The following is a 20,993-nucleotide window of genomic DNA, read 5'->3' as shown; positions in this document are numbered from 1 at the left end:
TATATATAATGCCTAATTATAGGTTTGATTTTTCCTCTGAGTGGCAAGTGAATTTTTCTCGATTGATATAAAATTTCCCAATAGTAAAAATTGCTGGGAAAACCCTAGAGTTTCAATACCCTAGTATTAAAAAAATTTTCATTCAAACTGAAAAGCAAATAAAATTCATTGAAACCATCCCTTAATTAAATTCACCTAAATTTCCACAGCCACCTAAATTGATTTATCAATTAAGAATACATCCGTAACGTATCTGAAAAACAAATTATGCTAATAAAATTGTAATCCAACAAATCCGTTCCACAGGAGTCTATCGATAATTCAAGTAAATAAAATAATGAATTGCATGTGAATTGAATTGGCTTAATGTTCCATAGTCATCAAAATGCCTGTGAGTGAATTATAACGAATCAAAATGATAATAGCCCCCAGTGGCGATTGATTAAAATGTAGCAAATATTTAAAAGCGATTACGCAGTGACAATATTTATTCCAAGCACTAGTTGAGAAACCACACAGGATTGAGGATTAAAAAAGTCAGAAGGGGGGTGGGCAGGGGGGCTCTCATCTTAATTGGATATGGACCACTTGTCTACGAGTGTAATAACGCTGTGGTGGTCGACCCCATGACCCCATGGAGTTTAATCCAGGGTCCTGACACCCATCGACGCGTGCCAATCCCTCAGGCACTGACTCACATGCTGCACTCGTTCACTCTCTTTCTACAAGTAAATTACAAATCCATTAACAACATACATCTCCACCCTATGCATAATCATAATACATCAGGAGCATCAAAATTGGCTGATGACCTACTGGAAATAAGCTCGCTTCTTCTTTCAATATTCATGGATTCATTCACTTAGAGATGATTACAAACTTCCACCCCATTTAATATTCTAAACACCACAGAAGTCAGTATTTCGAAGATTTGGCATGACCTCCAGAATTATTGACAATCGCAATAATTATTTCAACACGGAATCCTGGGATTGAATTATTTTACGTGATTTGATTTTTTCAGTCAGAAAAATCCGAAAAATTAGAAAAATTATGAAATCGGCAAGAAGTAATGGCAAAGAGAATATTTAGGGAATTCCAAGTATTTCTCCTAGGGGCCTATTTTCACTATTGGAAAATCTGATATATAGTGAATCGGGAAAAATCCACTTGCCACTCAGAGGAAAATTCACACCTATTCACGAAAGACATTTCCCATGCGTCGAGAAGAGGCCCCTGAGAATCGAAATAAATGGGAGACGCGACTAAAAGGGTAAATTGCAATTAGATTATATTAATTTGATAATCGATGAAACTTCAGAGAAAAAATCAGTTGTCGACTGAGTTTGACCGATTGAATTCGAGAGATCCACCGATAGCGAGGTTTGGAGAAATTGAAGTTGTAATTGAATTTGTGAGACTCGTGGCGGAAAAAAGAGATGATAAGAAAAATAATCTGTTTAACGAATTTGGTAGATATAATTTAATCACAAATCTTTCGATAGGTGATCAAATTATCGTTTATTAGCATTGATATCAATGATTGAATAAAATCAATTCCGCCAGCAGGAAAATGATTTTTGAAGAAAATGTAAAAATTCTGGAGAATTTGAGTTAATCATTTTTTTATCAAGAGAGATATGAAAAACTACTTCATAATAAAATTCACGAAAAATTCTCTGATGATATTGAAAGAAAATATCAATGATTCTTCTAATGAGTACAGTCTCTTCGGTGCCTCAGAGTAAATTAGAAAAAGCGTTAAATTAATCAAATGAAAAAATAATGTTTAATTAACGTCGGGGTGAAATCAGAGCGGATTGACGAGTGGTAGTTAACACAAGCAAAGACAGAAACGAGAAAGTCCCGAGTTGGATAAAAAAGTATCAAAAGGGCGAATGAAAAAAGGACAGAAGGGGCTGCCAAGGAACGGAGGAGGGTTGAGGATTTTATCGAGCAGACGCCATGACACACAGAGGGTGGTTGGCAACCAACGAATCACGAATGAAGATGCTTTGCTCCGCCATCGTGCTCCTTCAAAGTACACAAAGCATTGAGTGAGCGAACACTGTTCTTTCAGCTCCACACCAGGATATATTGACTCCATTCCTCCATTTGCAATCATCAACCAATTGAAATGCAGTCAAAAATTCCCAACATTTCCAGTCGCAATCCCGAAATTTCAATCTGAGTTTGAACTCACTAAAAAATTTAAGACAATTAATTAATTTAATGCACCCCCCTCCCCTTCCCACCCTCCATACAAAATCTATACAATATTCACTTTATAATACTAATATAAAAAATAAAATCCATCATAAAAAAAATTTATAATGTAATTTATTTTATATTTTTTTATATGAATGAGATGAATTAAAAAGTTATTTTTCATATTTGGGGAAAAGTAAATTTTTTGCGGGGACTATAGCGGGTGATACCGGGTGACATGAAATCCTGATTCAATTGTAATCTGTAGTGTGTTGATGGGTATTAATATTTTTAATGAAGATTTGCTGGAGATAATTTGATGAAAATAGATTAAACTGTTGGAAATGATCAGGCAAATGACAAACAGGGGCTTGTAAAGCCGAATGGCCGTACCCTTGGCGGATGCCTTATTATAGGACGGTCATATTCCAGCCGCAAACTACTAGAAAATTGATAGCAACTTCGAGTTTAATAATCCATAGTGGTCTTGCGCTTACGTTGTACCACTCCAACGTCATTGAAACCCATCCAATAATAATGAGCCCACCAGGATTTCCACAAACAATCAATTAACAAATTGTTGCTACAACACAAATGCAATAATATATAATATTTAAGAACAGGAACACAAAGTTTTGTGGAATTCAATGGAATTTTAAAACTTGGAAATTGACAGGCCCTGAGTATTGTGTGGTAGACTCATGACACTTACACTTTTGGCAAATCAAACTGTCTCAATAACTCGATATTTATTATTTCATTATCGTCGGGTATGTGGGAAAATTCATTACTCCGTACTCACGATTTTCCATGATTTAATACAGTAAACTGTATTACGCGTGTGAAATTGTGTTTTCCAATTGTTCCCAAGAGTCAGGATGAATTCTGATTCACGAGCATCGAGTTTGGAGTATAAAATCCAATAGATGACTTTGTGCTGTTGATTGGGTAATGGTTTATAGAGTCGTAAAATTGTTTTCCCGTTAAAAGTTCAATCACTAAGGGAGAATTTCATTCACTATTTTTGGGGGAAACGATAAAAACGGAATTTTTGACTATTTCTATCGGAATCAATAATAAATTATCCAATGCGAGCCGATCGGGCAGTAAAATTTGTAAATTCTTGAGAGATTTTATCAATATTACAGTAAAATCCCTAGCCGCACCTCTCCTCAATTTATTTTTTGTTGAACTATACGCACTATAACGACAGTCTACACTGAGAGAAATATTCAATAAAAATTACGGGTATTTTCCGTAATTCTGGAGCGAAATGTGGTTGTCGGAAATTTTACGGAACTGTCACGTAATTTTTATCTAAAGTCACGGAATTATTCCGCGGTGTTCCGTAATTTTTATCGGAATTGTCAGTGAAAAATAACAATACCGTCACTTAAATTTGTCGAATCAACTCCGTAATCGGTAAGTGAACTGAAAGTTCCGTAATTTTTACTAAATATTTCTCTCCGTGTACTGTATATAAGAACAATTTAATGATAAATAAAGAGACGGAAGGAATAATTTTTATTGAAAACGTAGGATTATTCTCCGTGAACTTGGAGGATTGACCTTTGCGTCGGGAAATAATGACGAAAAGCCCGTGAAAACCCTCACCATGAATGCATGAACTTGGAAAGGTGTGGGTGTGATGGAATCGCCGTCAGGATTGTTCACGAACAAGACAGACTGCACATAAATCAATTACTGAAACATGTCGCGTGGAAGAGACAAGAAGATGAAAATGGTGCGTTGTGATGCAGCGACGGACGAGGAGAGAATAATTACGTCATTTTATCCATGCATCGATAAGCAGATGACTCTGAGACCCCCAGTTGGAGCCCATCACTGGGTATTGTCGTAATACAATTAACTGAACACCAGACGGAAATTTCCAAAGTTAGATCCTCGGTGAAGTATATATCATTAAGCAGAACGAGCAAGAGATGATAGCTCCAAACTTTTCATTCAAATGCTTATCTCAATTTAAAAATTCAATTGGAAGGACAAAACCGGTCACTTCTTATCTCTCAGATGATGAAGATAGATAATTATTCATTCAACAATTCATTCAATGAGCGGAAACGCCAAGGCGTCGTTGAAAATCATTTTCCAATTTTCTCCGTCCCCAATTTAATTGAGATTGAAAATTTTTGTTACTGAAATAATTAATGAAAAAAAAATTAAACTTTCCATCCTGTAAACCATTTTTTTCTCCGGTGAACGTGGAGAATAATACGATCTCTCATATTTTTATGAAAAAAATTGCATCGAGAAATGGTAAATTCTTCTTCATCATTTCCCTCTGCATTTTTCAGGCAAATTCTATTTGTGACTCATCACAGAATAGTAGGATGAGATTTGTCACTAAGAAGTGCTACAAAGTGTCGAGTGGAATGAGTGAAAATCCCAGGAATATTCAACGAAATTCAGGGACTATGAATTTTTTATTTCACCGAAAACATCTGATTTATTTACTATTTCACGGGACTTCAGATTTCTATTAACGAGAAATGTAATCATACTCATTAATATTTACACTGCAACGATAATTACAGTGTAAAATCATTTCGTAAAGTATATGAGATTGAATTCATTTTCAATTCAAATAATCACCATTCCTCCTTAATAAAAAAAAAATCATCATTCCTCCCGAGAAATAATAAAATTATTTTTTCATGTGCAATTATATTTGATTTTTCAATTAAAACTCAAATTTCCAGACTGAAGCTTGAATTATAGAAGTTGAAATTCCAAATATAATTCTCTTGTAAATCGATTAAAAAATCATAGGTCTGCCCTGAATTTCCAAAATTCAATGCTAAGTGAGTCTCCTATCAACCTGAAATTTGGAAATCACCTGCATATCTAATAAATCATTTGATCAATGAAGATTTCCACTAAAATTTCATTCACCTTGGCGTTGTTAAAAATTCAAAATATTATTTTCAAATTCAAAGTGTTCATTGTGACTTCAAGAGGAAATGATTATGATTTAATAAAAATATACTATTTTCTCAATGTAAGAGGAAAACAATTTATCGGGACAATTGAATCGATTGATGTCACCCTGAACCCCACCCAGCATTGATGCCAACATGAGGAGTACCCTGAAGCGAGCTTCCGACGATAATCCGTCAAGTACGTTGGGCACTGTAATCCATCAGGTCACGACTGCAGGTGCCCATGAGAGTGAACAAGACGTAGATAATTTAATTGTCTTAGGTACCTAAGATACCCAGCTTCTTCGAGGGTCCAAGGGTCTTCTTACGAAGGGTCCTGACCCTCCACATCGTCTTATCATGCCAGTCCATTTGCCATTCTGTCAGAAATCACTGACACCAAACCAAATTCACCTCGACATGTTGATTTTTTTCCCTCTTCCGCGTAGAAACTACTGACGGACCGAGAGAATGGATGGAAATTCCGCTATTTTCGGCACGACGTAAACAACTGAATAAAGTTTCAACTTGGGGAAAGTTCTTCTATTACTCTTACTCCACTTGCTTCAGAGCACTTACGCAGAGAATGAGTGGAATCTATGGCCTGAATTTGTTATTCAATTGGTTTGATAGCAAGTACCTTCAAACGATATGCCTTTTAAAATATCCTTGTTTATTATTTTTGGCTCCATTTATATTTATATTTTCCCCCAATTTTTTTCAATCTAAAATGAATAAGGAATTCAGTGAAAATCTTCTATTGAAATTATACTCTAATTCACACCATTGAAAATTCGGAGGAAATTTTTTTCATTGCGTATCAATCACTTTCGCGTAATTCCAGGGCAAACTACCAGAGCAAAATGGCGTTGATTTTTATAGAGCTCTTACGAAATTATTTCAGGGCGTTGCGCAGTTTTTATTGAATATTTTTGTAATTTTTGTAAAAATTGAAGATGCGACTTTGAAGATGAGAAAAGCAACTCACTTGCACCCTGGCTTCTGTGAGATCGATCTTCATTGCTATCTCCTCTCTTGTGTAAATGTCAGGATAATGCGTCTCCTGGAAGGCCCTTTCGAGCTCCTTCAGCTGTGCTGACGTAAAGGTCGTACGTATCCGTCGCTGTTTCCTCTTTTCGGCGAGACCGTCGTGTGCTGAGTACGGCTTGTAACCCAGGCCACCTGCCAAATAAATTTTCATCAGACCATTCCATTGAAAAACTGACAACAAATCTTCCACTCCTCTCTCCAATACCACAATCAACCCCAAACATTACGCCAGTAAATTACGAATGAATATATAAAATTACACAAAATTTCTGTAAAAAATGTTTGATTGACATTTCAATGAATTCAATATTCTAGTTAATGGATTATCATTCAGTTAATGGATATAAACATTTGACTTTGATTGAATTTTCTTGTTGTAATGAATGCTAGGTAAAAGTATTTTTTACTCGCGGTGCGATAAAATGGGCTTTGAGATCTGATCCTCTGATCGACGCAATGAGAACGCCAGTACGTAACCATAGTGATGAGCATCAAGAGGATGAGGAGAGAGGAGGGAATCCATTGATTTTCAGTGCCATCTTGTCGCTGCTAAAACTAAAACTCTCTGCCAGACCCGTCCGCCGGCTGACTATAAACTTATCCATCCACTTGACAGCATTTATCGGGAAGTAAGTGCACAGTCAGACCACTTCATGAGGGAATTGTAAAAGTACTTATCGATATTTCGAATTATGCATGTATTTTTTAAATCATTCATAAAATGCCGTATTGGATTATCGACAATCTATGACGGACTATGCATTAGTTCAATTTCAATTAATTTTCATGAAAAGTTTATGATTCTATAATTCTCCATATCGAATGATACAAGATAGAATTCTAGCTATTAAAAGCAGTATTTGGCAATAAATTCCATCTCTCAATAAATAAAATAAAAATAAATATTATAATAATTAAGAATGAGAAATTTCTAATGTAGATCAAAAAATTCATCCAATTATTGATTAATCCCTTTTTTTAACGAGTGTTCCATCCCAAGGGAATTCAATTTTTATAAATTGAATGACAACTAATGTTTTTAAATATTTCATTAATTTCAAAAATATCAACAATAAGCTCTGACTGATTCGGCCGGCGGCTGGCCTCCGACTGAACGGCTAGTTCTGAGTTGGTCATCCAAGTCGATAATGTAGTCCTATTGCCATCTCGCGGTATTTCTACGTCCACCCCATCCTATTATTAATTTCTTATAATTTACCCCAAAAATAAATTAGCTCGATTCAAAAGAGTTAATTAATGTCGATTGGAATATTTGATTCTCTCAACTCAAAAGAACGTCAAAAGAGACGCCATTATGTGGCTGAGTGTCGGCAAAAAATCGAATTTTCCATTCCTTTTTTAAATTTCATTATGCCCCATTGCCACTCGATTTTCGATTGTGCAACAAATCAAGGCAGTGGAATGCATTCACTAATAAACTAAACGATTCCTACTGACAAGAGAGGCCATCAAATAAAAATGCTCATCCCAACATAGAAATTTGAAGTGAATAATGGAGAAAATATCAACTGAAGAGCTAGATGATGGCTCTGTGTTCGTCCTGATGAAGAAGTAAACGAAACTGGAGTGAAATATTTAGTCAATCCTCGATTCACATGCGGCACTTAAGTACTTGAAAGTCTTTCGTTTTCGGTGGTTTTAGGTGAAAAATTGACATAGCTGTGACACATGACGTTAAAAAATTGAGGGAAAAATTATTTTCGACTCGTGGAATATAATCAAGGGAAATTATCCGGGCAAATCATTGGGGATAAATTTTTTTGAGTGCCTTGAGATAGAGTGGGAGATGAAATTGGAGTTCATTTTTGGAGCAAAAAAATAGAACCATGTCATCGATTATTGACAATGCGCCAGCATCGATAATTGACATTGTTTGATGGGTAATTTTTTTGCTTGGATGATAATTCGACAATGCACCGGATATGAATCTATATTCTCCGGAGGAAATTCGATCAGATTACAAGGCGACTCCGATTAAATTATTAATGCAGTTTAAGCGTCTGATCCATTCCTCGTCACAACCACTATCTCAGTGCTTGTCGGTTTACCAACAAAGGTGACACGTTTTTCATTTTAAAAAATCGCCCCGTGTATTTCAAAATCCCCCATTTTCTCTTAACAAAAAATTAATTTGATGAAGCATTTATTTTCGGGAAAGGGACACCAAAAACGATTCGCGAAGAAAAATCGTGAAATCGCTGGTTTTGCCGCTACTGTCAAAAATATATTAAAAATACTCTATTCTCTCAATTTATTCATCATTTAAACATTAATCACGCTAATTTACGTTTTCATATTTTTTGAGTAAATCTAATTGTTATCAATATAAATTTGACAATTTTGAATTAAAAATTTTCTGAAATCGAATTTCCAATTAAAAATTCTCTGAAATGGAATTTCCAATTAAAAATTTTGAAAAATTTGAATGAAAAAACTATGTTCACCGGAATTGTCCAGTTCTCTATGAATTTCCAGAAAATAATGACCAATAGAATATAGCGAAAGAATGCCCGACAGAGTGAACATTGCGATTGAACAACCATGCAATACAGTCCAGTAATATAACGGTATTATTATCGTCGATTTGTTACCTTGAAGATTAATAGACTGATTGAAAATGGAAGCAGCATGCCGATGAACGTCCTGAGTCCTTGCCGCCATAACAGAGCACGGGGTGGTATGTGCAGCATGATGCGCGTGGGCATGATGCCCAGCATGATGAGCGCCGAGTGCGGGCCCACTGGCAGTGCCAGTGGTACCGGCATTTGCCGGATATCCTGCGGCCCTTGCCGCCGTATACCGATAAGCTGCCTGACTCATCTGCGAGCACGAGCTCAAATCCCCATATCCACACTGCATATCTCCGGCGGCAAGAGCACAGCTAGATGCCTCAAACCCGGCGGCCGCCGCTGCCGCCGCTTGATTTAAATACGAGTAATCCATTCCCTCAACACCGCAAATCTCACAAAATCACTAATTCCAACGCGTCTCCAACAAGCTCACCCGATCACCCAGACAATCCCCAATCCCCAATCTCAGTCCTCACCACTGGGTGGCATCCCGGCCGCGGGGCCGTCGGAGAGCCTCGTCAACACACGATCAGTCCCCGAAATCGTATTACATCAAATAACTCCCCGAAAAAGCCCCAATTTTCCCCAGAGAGCGATAGCGCGCGTTTTCCCGTCGCGGCGGATTGCGTCGGCGCACGCGCACTCACTCGACAAACGGTTTAAGGCCCAAAACAGGCGATTTTCCGCACCACCACCGCACCTCAGGTACGCAGCGACTTGAAGATGAAGAAAAAAAAAAGAATATAAAATGATAAAATGAGGATGAATGGAGGAAGGTAAGAACCACGGGGACGATGAGGATCTCCAACTCCTTTGTTTTCTCTCCTGCACCTCCTTGAGCTCTCACCACGCGTTATAGCTCTTGAAAGGCCGCGGGGTGCTTACGATGTAATCGTATCAAGGAGCGATATCAAATTATTGCGATTATCCCGGGGGTCGGCGATAGAAAAGTTTTTCGGTGGCGTTTAAGAGCACCCGAGACAACCGACTGGTGGCTCTCCTCAAAATCAAATGATAAGCTTAATTCAATAACGCTCCTCACATACCGAACCGTTTTACCCCCATTCGTATCGTAGCTCGGGTAAATGGAGGCGTGGCCAAGCCGCCCCGGGGGTTTGTGCCGATATGGCAGACGGGATGGGAGAGAATATCCACCGCTCATTGGTCCATTGTAAACAGCCACCCCTAACTATTTCATCCCTCTGTACGATTGTACCGTTTTCACTCTTGGCGGCAAGATCAACGCCCCTTGGTGATGAGCCTCTGTCGGTGAGGGACAGCGGGGATGGGGGGCGGCCCACGCAACCCTGGGATCTTTCAAAAATGGGTATGAGGGGTTAAAACGAAACGCTATCGCCTGTGATGATGCCTAATGTTTCGACTAGGGGGAAAATTCACGATTTTACGAGCCACGGAGCGCACCGAGCATTTCTACCATTTCTCTACTTTCCATTTGCCCACTTGAATCGACATTTGCGGCTTGTTGAATCCACTCCATGGATTTTAATATGCGGCTGAGGAATTTTTCATTTTCTCTCCACTCTATGTACAAATTAATTCGCCTAGAACAATATCTCAAAATAATTCTCCAGAAAAAAATGACTTTTTCTTCGATTTCAATATTATTTTCCAAGTCGTTAAATCTCTCTTTTTTTCTAATTAAATAATAACGTAATTCAGTGGTGGTTAATCAGATAAATCGGGTTAATGTGTATTCGAGAATTATTGAGTAGTTTGATTTCTGATTTGTCTCATCTCATAAATTTCGTGTCAATAAAAATGGAGGATCTGTGCGAAGGAAAAAAAAGGGAGATGAAAAAATGGTGCGACACTTGCCCGGCACTTGTTCTCACGAGTGCAAACAACATGGAAACGTCGACCCTCACTCTTTGGGGTTTTTTTTTTGTCTCCAAATCCAGCGGTCCCGGGGGATTCACGGCAGCAATGGGCTACAGCGTGCGGTATGTTGGCTCCACGCTCCAACAAGGGTAACCGCCCCATCCGTGAGCACTCATCCATCCACACCGATGCCTCGGTGTGTTGAGCTTTCAGGGTGTGTGGATCCAGGAAGAATTGGAGGGAGTGCGTGGATACACGCGGGACTCAGCTACATATGTCCTTGATTTGTCCGGAGAATAATATTCTCCTGCAAAGTTGATTAAATATTGGTCGGTGCAGGGCCCCATGGGACGCCCGACAATTCGCTAGGAATACAATTTAATATCTCAACGCCTGGGATACCCTAGTTCACCGTGTCTCTACCATCTTTACCATTATTTGCCACTGCACTCGCTTCGTCAACTCCATAATTACCCTTTTCTTCCCTTTTTGCATAATTTTTTGCTAAATATCCTCATAAATTCTCATGAGATTTTATGAAAAAATCAAATTCAATTGATGGATAGAGAAATTTAATTTTTAGTTTTTTTTTAATGATTATTTTCATCAGGACTTTTTAAAGCTGGTTAGATCGCACGATTCTACCCGGCCAGGAATCGAACCTGGAACCCATGCGTTGTGAGGCAACGACCTTAACCACTACGCCAGGCCACCGGGAGAGAAATTTACTTATTGATCATATTTTTGTTTTTCATATTTAATTCATGTTTTTTCAAGCTTTTAAATTTATTAGATTTTCGGGCAACTGTATTCATAATTTCACAAATCAATATGGAGAGTTGAAGATTCAATGGAATTTTTAGTTCCAATGGAATCGAATTCAAATATTAAGTGTTCAACGTTTAACGAAAATTGAAAATTGAACGCAATCTATCCCCACGTGGTACCATATTTTCATTCAAAACATGTACAATTGACAATTCTTTGTTAATATGTAATGAAAAGAAAATGGAATGGAAGTTGGTTAAAGATTATCGAGAAGTTCGACGTGATTAATGAGAATATCTATAGAATGATAAAAGATTCAATCTTCCTGAGGTCACGACGGAAATGAATGATAGTGCTGACATTATTAATTCAAACCCATGTCATTCCATTATGAAATGCCTTCATCCAAAATCACAGGAACCTGAATACTAGAGTTGGGAGCGTAAAAAAAAATATAAAATTTTTCTTTCAGAATTTACTTTGAAGCTTTGAGAAAAGCTTCAAAAATTTTTTCGACGCTATTCTATCGCTCGTTGAAAAAGTTCACCGTGAATCATATTTTTGCGCTATCTCGCTAATATTCTTATTCACTTTTCACCACAAATTTATGAGAGAAAATAGTAAAGCCAGATGAGGTGAATTTAACGTGATTGCTGATAATCAATTATTTGAATATCAATTGATTGAAAGAATTATTGATTTTAGTACAATTTGGGCAGAAATTGTTGCGCCGAAAATATAATGAATGAGTCGTCAGACGACATGAGTTTTCCCTTCACTTCCTATCCAATGAGAAACCTAAATCAATAATCCCTAATCACCATTCACATCTTCCAAACCAACCATTGATAATTATCATCTGCTAAATAATTATCGAATAACTCGATTAAACAACCGAGAATTTAATTATTGATACAACTGGAAATAGAACCATTGGGGCAGGTCATTCACTGATTCATCTCGATTTGACGTAGAGAATTTCCCCAGAAATGATTGATGTTGCCGTTCAAATGAGAATAAACCCAATAAACAGAAATTGTAATGAGTTTTGAACTGCAATTCAGGGATTTTGAGGGAATTAAAAAACAATTGACGAGCCAATATTATTTATTAATGAAAAAATTATTCTTGACTTGCGTCAACATTTTCTGTCTGCAGACTCTTGAAGCTCACGACGGGGATGTATGTGACGAGAGTGTACAGCTTGTTGGCAGAGTCTTCATCGTCGTTCCTTCTTCGGCTCAATCGAACACGAACTCTGAATGGAACGTTTCTATACAAAAAAAAATACATCATTGACGATGAATTTCAATATCCTGATTGACATAATTGAATTACTGAATAATTGCGGAAATTCCGGAAACCATCACTCTGCCTACATCCGTTCTCTAAATGAAATTCTCTTAGCTGTAATTCCATAATGGAATGGTCTTACACTCTCAATCAAATTAATTGTCAGTTAAGTCCTCGTTGAACAAGATCAGAGACATTCACCCACAATTGATCCCATAATCAAATGAATTTTAGCTGTTTGGTGACTTCATTACTGAATCAATTAGTCGAATTTATTTCTCAGTAGTTTTCTCATTTTTTTCATCTCAAAAAGAACAGAACAATTTTTTAATGGGATTTCAAACAATTACAGATTAATTGTTGTTCCAAGTTTAAGACAAGTGTAGAAATTGGATTTTGGAACAATCATCGGGTAATGATCTCTCACCTGATACCCTTGGACCAGAGTTGCTTGTTAAGACGAGTGTCAATCCTGACATCAGGTGTTCCCATCTGTTTCTCTGCGAATTTACGGATCTCCTTGATGGCCCTTGGGGCACGTTTCTTGAATCCCACTCCATGGAGACGTTTGTGAAGGTTTACGGTGTACTCCCTGGTCACCACTTCATTGATGGCACTCTTGCCCTTTTTCTCATTCGTCTTGGCCATCGTCACCTGCAAAAAATATCACCAACAGAGTACACTGAGTCCAATATTCTCCGTTTTTCACCCTCCACACCTGCATTGAATTTGAGGTTAACCCTGACAGCTATAAACAACAGTAACATAACCCCCAAATGTTGCAAGCAGTAACAATTATCATTAACAAATAAATTGAACAAAATCCATCATATCTCTAATCCACCCTTCAACAATTTAATCTTCGGTTAAATGTCATTGGGTTCTGATGTAAACAAACGTCTCAAACATGTGACTCGAAAAATGATCCTTAATCGACACACAATCCAAAAAATATTGAACTAATTCTACACAAGAATTAATGAAGATTATTATTTCACTGAATAATGTCAGAATTCATTGCAATTGAGGTGGATGTTGTTAGATTTTCAGTCCAACAAAAATCCTTCATTACCTTTCCGACAAATGGATCTACTGAAAAGAACTTCAAGGCGCGTTTACAGAATCTAACAAGTGGAGCAGCCAAAGAGGATTGAGTAAAGTAGAGGCTCACTTCTGGGGGTTTGAGTAACCCCAGCGGCATCGTAGCACTTGCACCCCAAGAGAGGGAGGGCGCCACAGTCAATCTAGCAAAGCAACCACAAATCGAGGAGAATAAAAAAGCATTACATAAACTGTCTGAGAAAGGCTGTGAGCTGCTGCGGAAATTGAAGAAGAATCGGAAGTAATTATTTAAGCAATTATATAAACAATTATCAAATGATAATTGTGATTTTTATTTGTATTCTCCTTTGTGTCCAGAAAATAGCTGAGAAATTCCTATCGGGAGATACAGAAGTCGATGAATTCCTGGATCAATTCTTGACCCGAAGAAGGATAATGCATTTACGAAAGGTGAAGGTAGACAAAATGCGAGAGCTGAAGAGGAAACCGAAATCGTCAACAGAGGTTATCCAGCAGTGAACACCTTTCGCCGCCCAAGTTTTCTTAAAGCTATTTCCATAATGTGCCTTCGTCATGGTCATGGACATCGACTCAGATACGTGCATTTTTTGAAGGAACTAATTATCTGGTTCCAGAGCGTTTGAGGATGAAAATAATTCCCACGATAGCCCTCATCTCAGATAGCAAGACAAAAGACTACATCGTAGGCTTCACGGACCTCGGAAATTGCGACGATTTTTCCACAGAGATGATGGAGTGGAGAATAGTCCAGTCTGGTACAATATCATACACTGGTGACCTGTTGAATCCACCAGAAAAGGGAAAGAAGCCGTCTAATCTACTCTTTGGAAACAAGAAATCAAAAACAAATCGAGGCAAAACTAATTCTGACGACAGTGGTTCTGATAACGAATGATTTATTCTCATTCGATCGAATTTTCCTAGTTATTCGCATACCTTTTTGTATTATTATTATTTTACTTACGTCACGCACCCTGATAAATGATAAAGTATTTTTGAATGAACCTTTTTGTTTGGACTCATCTCAGCTCCGTTTTTCCTGTCTCGTCGATGACTCCCTGTACCTTCTCCTTCAATCCCTCCAGCTTCCCTTTTAATAACTCTGAGCTCTTCAATGCCTCAGATTCCACTGACTGGAATTTTTGACGAGCTGATTTCAAAGCCTCCGACTGCTGATTATTTGTATTTCAACGAATTAACAGTTATTAAAAATATCTTCACAAATTTGTCAGTGATGTTTAAGGCCCGGATGGACTGTCTGGAAAAGATAATTTACTCCAAAATTGGAACTTCTAATTACTCCGTCAATTAATCGTTTTTTTCGATAATTGTTAGCTAGTGGCCTAGTTGTTGACAACCGCTAGAACGCTAGCTAACAATTATTTTAAAAAACGATTAATTGCCGAAGTAATTAGGAATCCGAATTTCGGAGTAAATTATCTTTTCTAGATAATCCACCGGAGCCTTAATTGATTTACTTCAATAATTTAATATCGTACTTACCATTTTGGGCGTAGATATAAAATACGACATAAATTTAAGGCCCGGATGGATTATTTGGGAGAGATTATTTACTCCGAAATTTGGACTCCTAGTTACTCCGGAAATTAATCGTTTTTTTCAATAATTGTTAGCTAGCGCCGTAGCGGTTGTCAACAACTAGAGCGCTAGCTAACAATTATCGGAAAAATCGATTAATTGGTGGAGTAATTAGGAGTGGCAATTTTGGAGTAAATCATCTTTTCCAGACAATCCAACCGGGCTTTAATTCCAATTTCAAAATGCGGCACTCCAGCGTAGTCAATCACTTGTTTATACACGCACTCGCGATTTATCTGATGGAGCCATATCTGCTGGCATCTCGACATCATCTGATCGAGAGATAAAATCATCTCGAAAATTCAAACCCCCGAACCGACCACGAAAAAATCCACGGAACGGATACGATATATCCGGCGGCGCTAGTTAATAAATAAATTTCACTCACCGGCGTTGGATGAAAATAAGTCCGCTTTCAATTTTCACCTTTCGAACGACCTACCTTAACTGTAAACATAAAAAAAAAACAAATTGTTAATGAAATTTCGACAAAATAATTTTTTTACTGCAAAGGCGATTTTGAATTTTCATTTGAGAGTTTTTATTCAAAATTATTATTTAAAATTGTTTATTATTTTTTATTTAAAATTTTTTTATTTTATTGGAGAGTTAATTGACTAATTGAAAATTGTTTGTAATGTAAGCATTGAATATATCGAGAATCAGGAATAAAAAAAATGACATGAAAATAAAATGAAAATGATGCTTCAAGGTCATAAAAAAATGCATACGAAACTCACCTTGCAGTCGGTTGCAAGATGCCCTCCAATCCTGAAGATCTCTATGTGATTCTGACGCCAAAGGTTGAAGCTCACGGCTTGGAAGCACCAGCACTCGAGACAGTTCACAAATTCACTAATCACTCACCACACAACCAAGAATGTTTTATCAACTCAAAATCCACAAAGATCAATAAAATAATATCAAACATCAAATAATATTTTAAATCATTCAAAATAATATGAATGAGAAACGTAATCCTTCGAATCTAATTCGCACTCTCACTTCAGTCCGAATGTAAACACACTACACAATTCCGAGAAAAGGACAAAGGAATTTATGAAAACACAATGACGCCGGGCGGCCGTTCGTCAATACCCAAGTTCAGTGTAACAAAGGAAAAATTTCAATCACTCAAAATGCTTTGATAAACTGTTTAAAAAATTATTTCACATCACAAAATCACTTGCACTGAGTCCTGCACTTTGTATTCTCAATGTTCACAGCCGGCGCCGGTTTTCTACACTCACTATAACCCCGATGTTAACAAATTTTAACTACGCGACACGGGAGCGTCCGTTCCACGCGCTGCGGCCGAACGACTGACTCCCCACTCAAAATGGCGGGGCATTGGAGACGGCGCTCGAGTGGGGGGTCGCCAGGCGATACTCCGCGCATGCGCATAGAACACCAACTTTAGTCAATCCTCCTTGGGAAAAATATCGATTGTTGGACAGTCGATACTCAAGATTGATCAGAGAAAGGCCGATTATGAAAACAATTTTTAACTTATAGTAACTATAGTATACGGTAAACTCCATTTTTAATGAGTCATGAGGCTAACGAGGTAAAAGATTGATCAGATTTTTTTTTCAAATTTTTTAAGTTTTTCCAAATTTGCACACGAACGTAAATGTCATAAATCGACTAATCGAGGGTGGAAAAACATCAGTTGTTCGATTAATCGACGAACACTAAATTCTACCCAGCGTGGCGCATGGCACAGAGCGGGGGAACTTTCCTATTATTTTACGGTTAGGTTTTATGTTTACGTTAAAAAAATCCTCGCATATGCTGATAAACGCTTCCAGAAGTGGTGCAGAAGGTAAGAAATCGCTTTCCTCGTTGATGATCCTGTGGTTCTAATGGTTTTTATCGTTTCCAGATTAGAGCATTCGAGGAAAACATTGATGAATGTTCACTTCCACTTGATGAGTGGCGGAGACTCAGGGATTTTTTCAACAAATTGGTATTTTTTATACAAATATTAAACTTATCAGTACAAATAGAGGATTGAGACTGACAAAGAGTTTAAGGATGTCCGACTCCGAGGATAGTAATTTTTCGGGAAGTGAGAGGGGTGGAAGGAGTGGAAGTGAGGAACGCTCGGTGAAATCAGGGGGAAGTAGATCGGTGTCGAGGAGTCGCTCGAGATCGAGGAGTCGTTCAAGAAGTCGCTCGAGGAGTCGCTCGGGCTCGGGTTCAGAGAGGGGTAGGGATGACGAGGCTGAGGAAGCTCGATCTGACGAGGAGGTAGAACCCGAAGAGGAGCCAGAGGGTGAGGACCTGGACAGCGAGGAGGAGGAGGAGGAGGACGAGCGACCCAAGAAGAAGAAGAAGAAGGACAGATTCTGCGGATTCATTGATGATGAGGCTGAGGTTGACGACGATGTGGAGGATGATGATGAGTGGGAGGAGGGGGCCCAGGAGATGGGAATCGTTGGGAATGAGGTGGACGAGGTGGGACCAACTGCCAGGGATATTGAGGGCCGCAGACGTGGGACAAATCTCTGGGATTCACACAGGGAGGATGAGATCGAGGAGTACTTGAAGAAGAAGTATGCGGGCGAGTGTGGAGCTGCTAGACATTTTGGTGATGGAGGTGAGGATATGGGGGATGAGATAACACAGCAGACACTATTACCAGGGGTTAAGGATCCGAATTTGTGGATGGTTAAGTGTAGAATTGGCGAGGAGAAGGCGACGGTACTTCTCCTTATGCGTAAATTCTTGACTTACCAATTTGCAAATGAACCACTTCAGATTAAGTCTGTGGTTGCACCTGAGGGGGTCAAGGGTTACATATACATTGAGGCGTACAAGCAGCCACACGTCAAAGCTGCTATTGACAACGTTGGTAATCTGAGGATGGGAGTTTGGAAGCAGCAGATGGTGCCCATCAAGGAGATGACTGATGTGCTGAGAGTCGTTAAGGAACAAACTGGTTTGCGGGTTAAACAGTGGGTCAGACTAAAGAGAGGATTGTACAAGGATGATATTGCTCAGGTAGATAGTGTTGACGACTTGAAGCACAATCAGGTTACCCTCAAGCTTCTACCGAGAATTGATTATACGAAACCGCGAGGTGCCTTAAGAACAGCTCAGTCTGAGAGTGAGGCGGTGAAACGCAAGAAGGGACGACGACCACCTGCTAAACTCTTTGATCCTGGAGCGATTCGAGCTATTGGTGGGGATATCACTAGTGATGGAGACTTCCTCATGTTCGAGGGTAATCCGTACAGTCCCAAAGGTTTTTTGTACAAGAAGTTTTTGATTAACGCCATTATTACTGAGGGAGTCAAGCCAAGTTTAACAGAACTGGAGAAGTTCGAGGAGGCACCCGAGGGGGTTGATCTCGATCTTGACTCAACTGAGGGATCCAAGAAAAAGGATACGGCTCCTACTCATTCGTTCAGCACTGGAGACAATGTGGAGGTGTGCGAGGGCGAGTTGATGAATCTTCAGGGTAAAATCGTGTCGATCGATGGCAACATGATTATGGTACTGCCGAAGCACGAGGAGCTCAATGATCCCCTGGAATTCCAGGCGAACGAGCTGAGGAAGTACTTCAAGATGGGTGATCACGTAAAAATCGTCGCTGGAAGGTACGAGGGTGATACTGGGCTCGTCGTCAGAGTTGAGCAGAATCGTGTGGTTCTATTCTCAGATCTATCGATGCACGAACTCGAAGTACTACCCAGGGATCTCCAGCTGTGCTCAGACGTGGCCACTGGTGTCGACAGGCTTGGACAATTTCAATGGGGAGATCTGGTGGATGTTGATAAGCAAACTGTTGGTATGATAGTGCGTCTTGAGCGTGAGAACTTTCATGTACTTCAAAATGACGGCAAAGTTGTGCAGAAGAGGCCCCAGGAGTTATCAAAAAGACGTGAGAATCGCAATACATTTGCCCTGGATCATCAGCAGAATGAAATACGTAAAAGGGATATCGTTAAAATCATAGATGGACCACACACAGGTAGAGATGGTGAGATTAAACATCTCTACCGTAGTTTTGCATTTGTGTATTCACGTCTGTACGTAGACAACGGTGGAATCTACGTGTGCAAAACAAGATATCTTCAGTTAGCTGGTGGAGCTAAGAACAACTCGTCGTCGGTGGGTGGTTTGGGTGGTATGTCTCCACGTATTAGTTCACCAATGCATCCGAGTGGTGGTGGTGGTGGAGGAGGAAGAGGCGGTGGTGGTGGACGAGGACGTGGTCGAGGTGGTGGAGGTCCTGGTATGCGCCGTGAACGAGATCTCATAGGTACAACGATTAAGATCACTGGAGGGCCCTACAAGGGTAACGTGGGTATCGTCAAGGACGCCACTGACAGCACCGTTAGAGTGGAGCTCCACTCGACTTGTCAGACAATCTCGGTCGACAGATCGCATATTGCTAAAGTCGGAGTGCCAACCAAGGACGGCAGCTTCAGCTCTTACACGAGAACCCCAGCTTACTCCAGCGGTGGACAGACACCAATGTACGGCTCCAAGACTCCGATGCACGGCTCACAGACACCAATGTACGAGAATGGCTCGAGAACACCTCATTATGGCTCTATGACACCGTCTCACGACGGCTCAAGGACACCAGGACAGTCTGGTGCGTGGGATCCAACACTTACCAACACCCCCGCAAGGAGCAATGATTTCGACAGTTACAGCATGGAAGATGGTGGTTCTCCAGGCTATGGTTATCCATCTACAGGTGAACCATTCACCCCGCAAACCCCTGGGACAATGTATGGATCAGAGCAAAGTTACAGCCCTTATCAGCCAAGTCCAAGCCCCGTTGCCAGTGCCACAGCAAGTCCCAGTCCAGCCGGATACGTTGCACCATCTCCATCTGGAACTGGTTACACTACGAGTCCACGTGTCTTTCCATCTCCTTCGCCCATTAATTACAGTCCCATGACCCCTGGCACCGCTGGAAGCCCTTACAATCCACAGACACCTGGAGCTGGATTGGATACTGGAATTGGTGGAGGACTCATGGGGAATAATGAATGGCACACTGTGGATATTGAAGTGAGAATCAGAGATTCACATCAAGATCCAGCCCTCGCTGGACAACAGGGTGTCATCCGTGGTATATCTGTAAGTCATTATTTCTCACTCTCAGGACTATAGACTAAATTATTGGCATATTAATTCGCACAATGAATTCACATTTATTCATGCTCTAGGGTGGTATGTGCGCTGTATTCCTGCCAGCTGAAGATCGCGTGGTGAATCTGGTTTGCGAGCAACTGGAGCCAGTGGTACCCGTTCATGGTGATCGAGTGAAGATCGTACTCGGTGAGGATCGCGAGGCTGTTGGCACTCTTCTGTCGATTGACACACAGGAGGGTGTTGTCAAGCTCACCAATGGAAAAGTCACCATGTGCCAGCTGCGATATCTCTGCAAAATGAAGACTCCGGCCTAAAGTTTACGTTTCTATAAATCAGTTCATTCCCATTTCTTTCAATTTTTACAGTAACTCAAGTTTACATTTACTGAAATTGCCTCTTTAGTTAAGGTAAAAAATACCTGTATGGTTTATGATGTTTCATACTTTTGGAAATTCTTAACTGAATAAACAGTTATGTCAATAAACAAATGTGTTGATACTGACTG

The 20,993-nt window shown here is 39.5% G+C and overlaps 4 protein-coding genes, 1 long non-coding RNA gene and 1 pseudogene across 6 annotated transcripts in view; 3 read left to right on the top strand and 3 right to left on the bottom strand.

Moving 5' to 3' along the window:
- The window catches only part of LOC105269685 (paired mesoderm homeobox protein 2A), a 16,240-nt gene extending 5,852 nt beyond the window's left edge, over positions 1–10,388 (bottom strand). The window contains exons 1-2 of the mRNA XM_011310169.1: positions 8,810–10,388; positions 6,136–6,329 (exon numbers count right to left, since the gene is read on the bottom strand). Of these exons, the coding sequence (XP_011308471.1) occupies positions 6,136–6,329; positions 8,810–9,161 (546 nt within the window). The 5' untranslated portion in view covers positions 9,162–10,388. The remainder of the gene's footprint in view (positions 1–6,135; positions 6,330–8,809) is intronic.
- Positions 10,389–12,484: 2,096 nt separating this feature from the next.
- On the bottom strand, positions 12,485–13,904 carry RpL31 (ribosomal protein L31). Of its 2 annotated transcripts, none has more exons than XM_011309665.1 (3): positions 13,761–13,904; positions 13,116–13,342; positions 12,485–12,668 (listed from the first exon to the last, which is right to left on the bottom strand). In XM_011309665.1, the coding sequence occupies exons 1-3, from the start codon at positions 13,887–13,889 to the stop codon at positions 12,518–12,520; spliced, it is 507 nt and encodes a 168-aa protein (XP_011307967.1). In that variant the 5' UTR covers positions 13,890–13,904; the 3' UTR covers positions 12,485–12,517. The 2 variants fall into 2 exon arrangements, with proteins under 2 accessions (XP_011307967.1, XP_011308059.1); XM_011309757.1 differs by lacking the exon at positions 13,761–13,904 and adding an exon at positions 13,407–13,429.
- A 20-nt stretch (positions 13,905–13,924) lies between these two features.
- On the top strand, positions 13,925–14,229 carry LOC105269376 (uncharacterized). The gene is made up of 2 exons (XR_892437.1): positions 13,925–14,030; positions 14,108–14,229. It is a non-coding gene; the product is annotated as an uncharacterized lncRNA (long non-coding RNA).
- Positions 14,230–14,306: 77 nt separating this feature from the next.
- On the top strand, positions 14,307–14,775 carry LOC105265244 (thioredoxin domain-containing protein 9 pseudogene; annotated as a pseudogene).
- Positions 14,769–15,361, bottom strand: LOC105269292 (probable mitochondrial import inner membrane translocase subunit tim-44). The gene is made up of 2 exons (XM_011309465.1): positions 15,275–15,361; positions 14,769–14,943 (listed from the first exon to the last, which is right to left on the bottom strand). The coding sequence occupies exons 1-2, from the start codon at positions 15,302–15,304 to the stop codon at positions 14,791–14,793; spliced, it is 183 nt and encodes a 60-aa protein (XP_011307767.1). The 5' UTR covers positions 15,305–15,361; the 3' UTR covers positions 14,769–14,790.
- Positions 15,362–16,882: 1,521 nt separating this feature from the next.
- Positions 16,883–20,972, top strand: LOC105268436 (transcription elongation factor SPT5). The gene is made up of 3 exons (XM_011308041.1): positions 16,883–17,195; positions 17,256–20,473; positions 20,563–20,972. Exons 2-3 carry the CDS (start codon positions 17,408–17,410, stop codon positions 20,800–20,802), a joined length of 3,306 nt encoding a protein of 1,101 aa, XP_011306343.1. The 5' UTR covers positions 16,883–17,195; positions 17,256–17,407; the 3' UTR covers positions 20,803–20,972.
- Positions 20,973–20,993: the final 21 nt, after the last annotated feature.

Source organism: Fopius arisanus, unplaced genomic scaffold (genome assembly GCF_000806365.1).
Source record: "Fopius arisanus strain USDA-PBARC FA_bdor unplaced genomic scaffold, ASM80636v1 scaffold00001, whole genome shotgun sequence".
NCBI classification, from domain to species: Eukaryota; Metazoa; Arthropoda; class Insecta; order Hymenoptera; family Braconidae; genus Fopius; species Fopius arisanus.
Note: the sequence above shows the minus strand (reverse complement) of the source record. Positions and strands in the feature narration are given on the sequence as shown.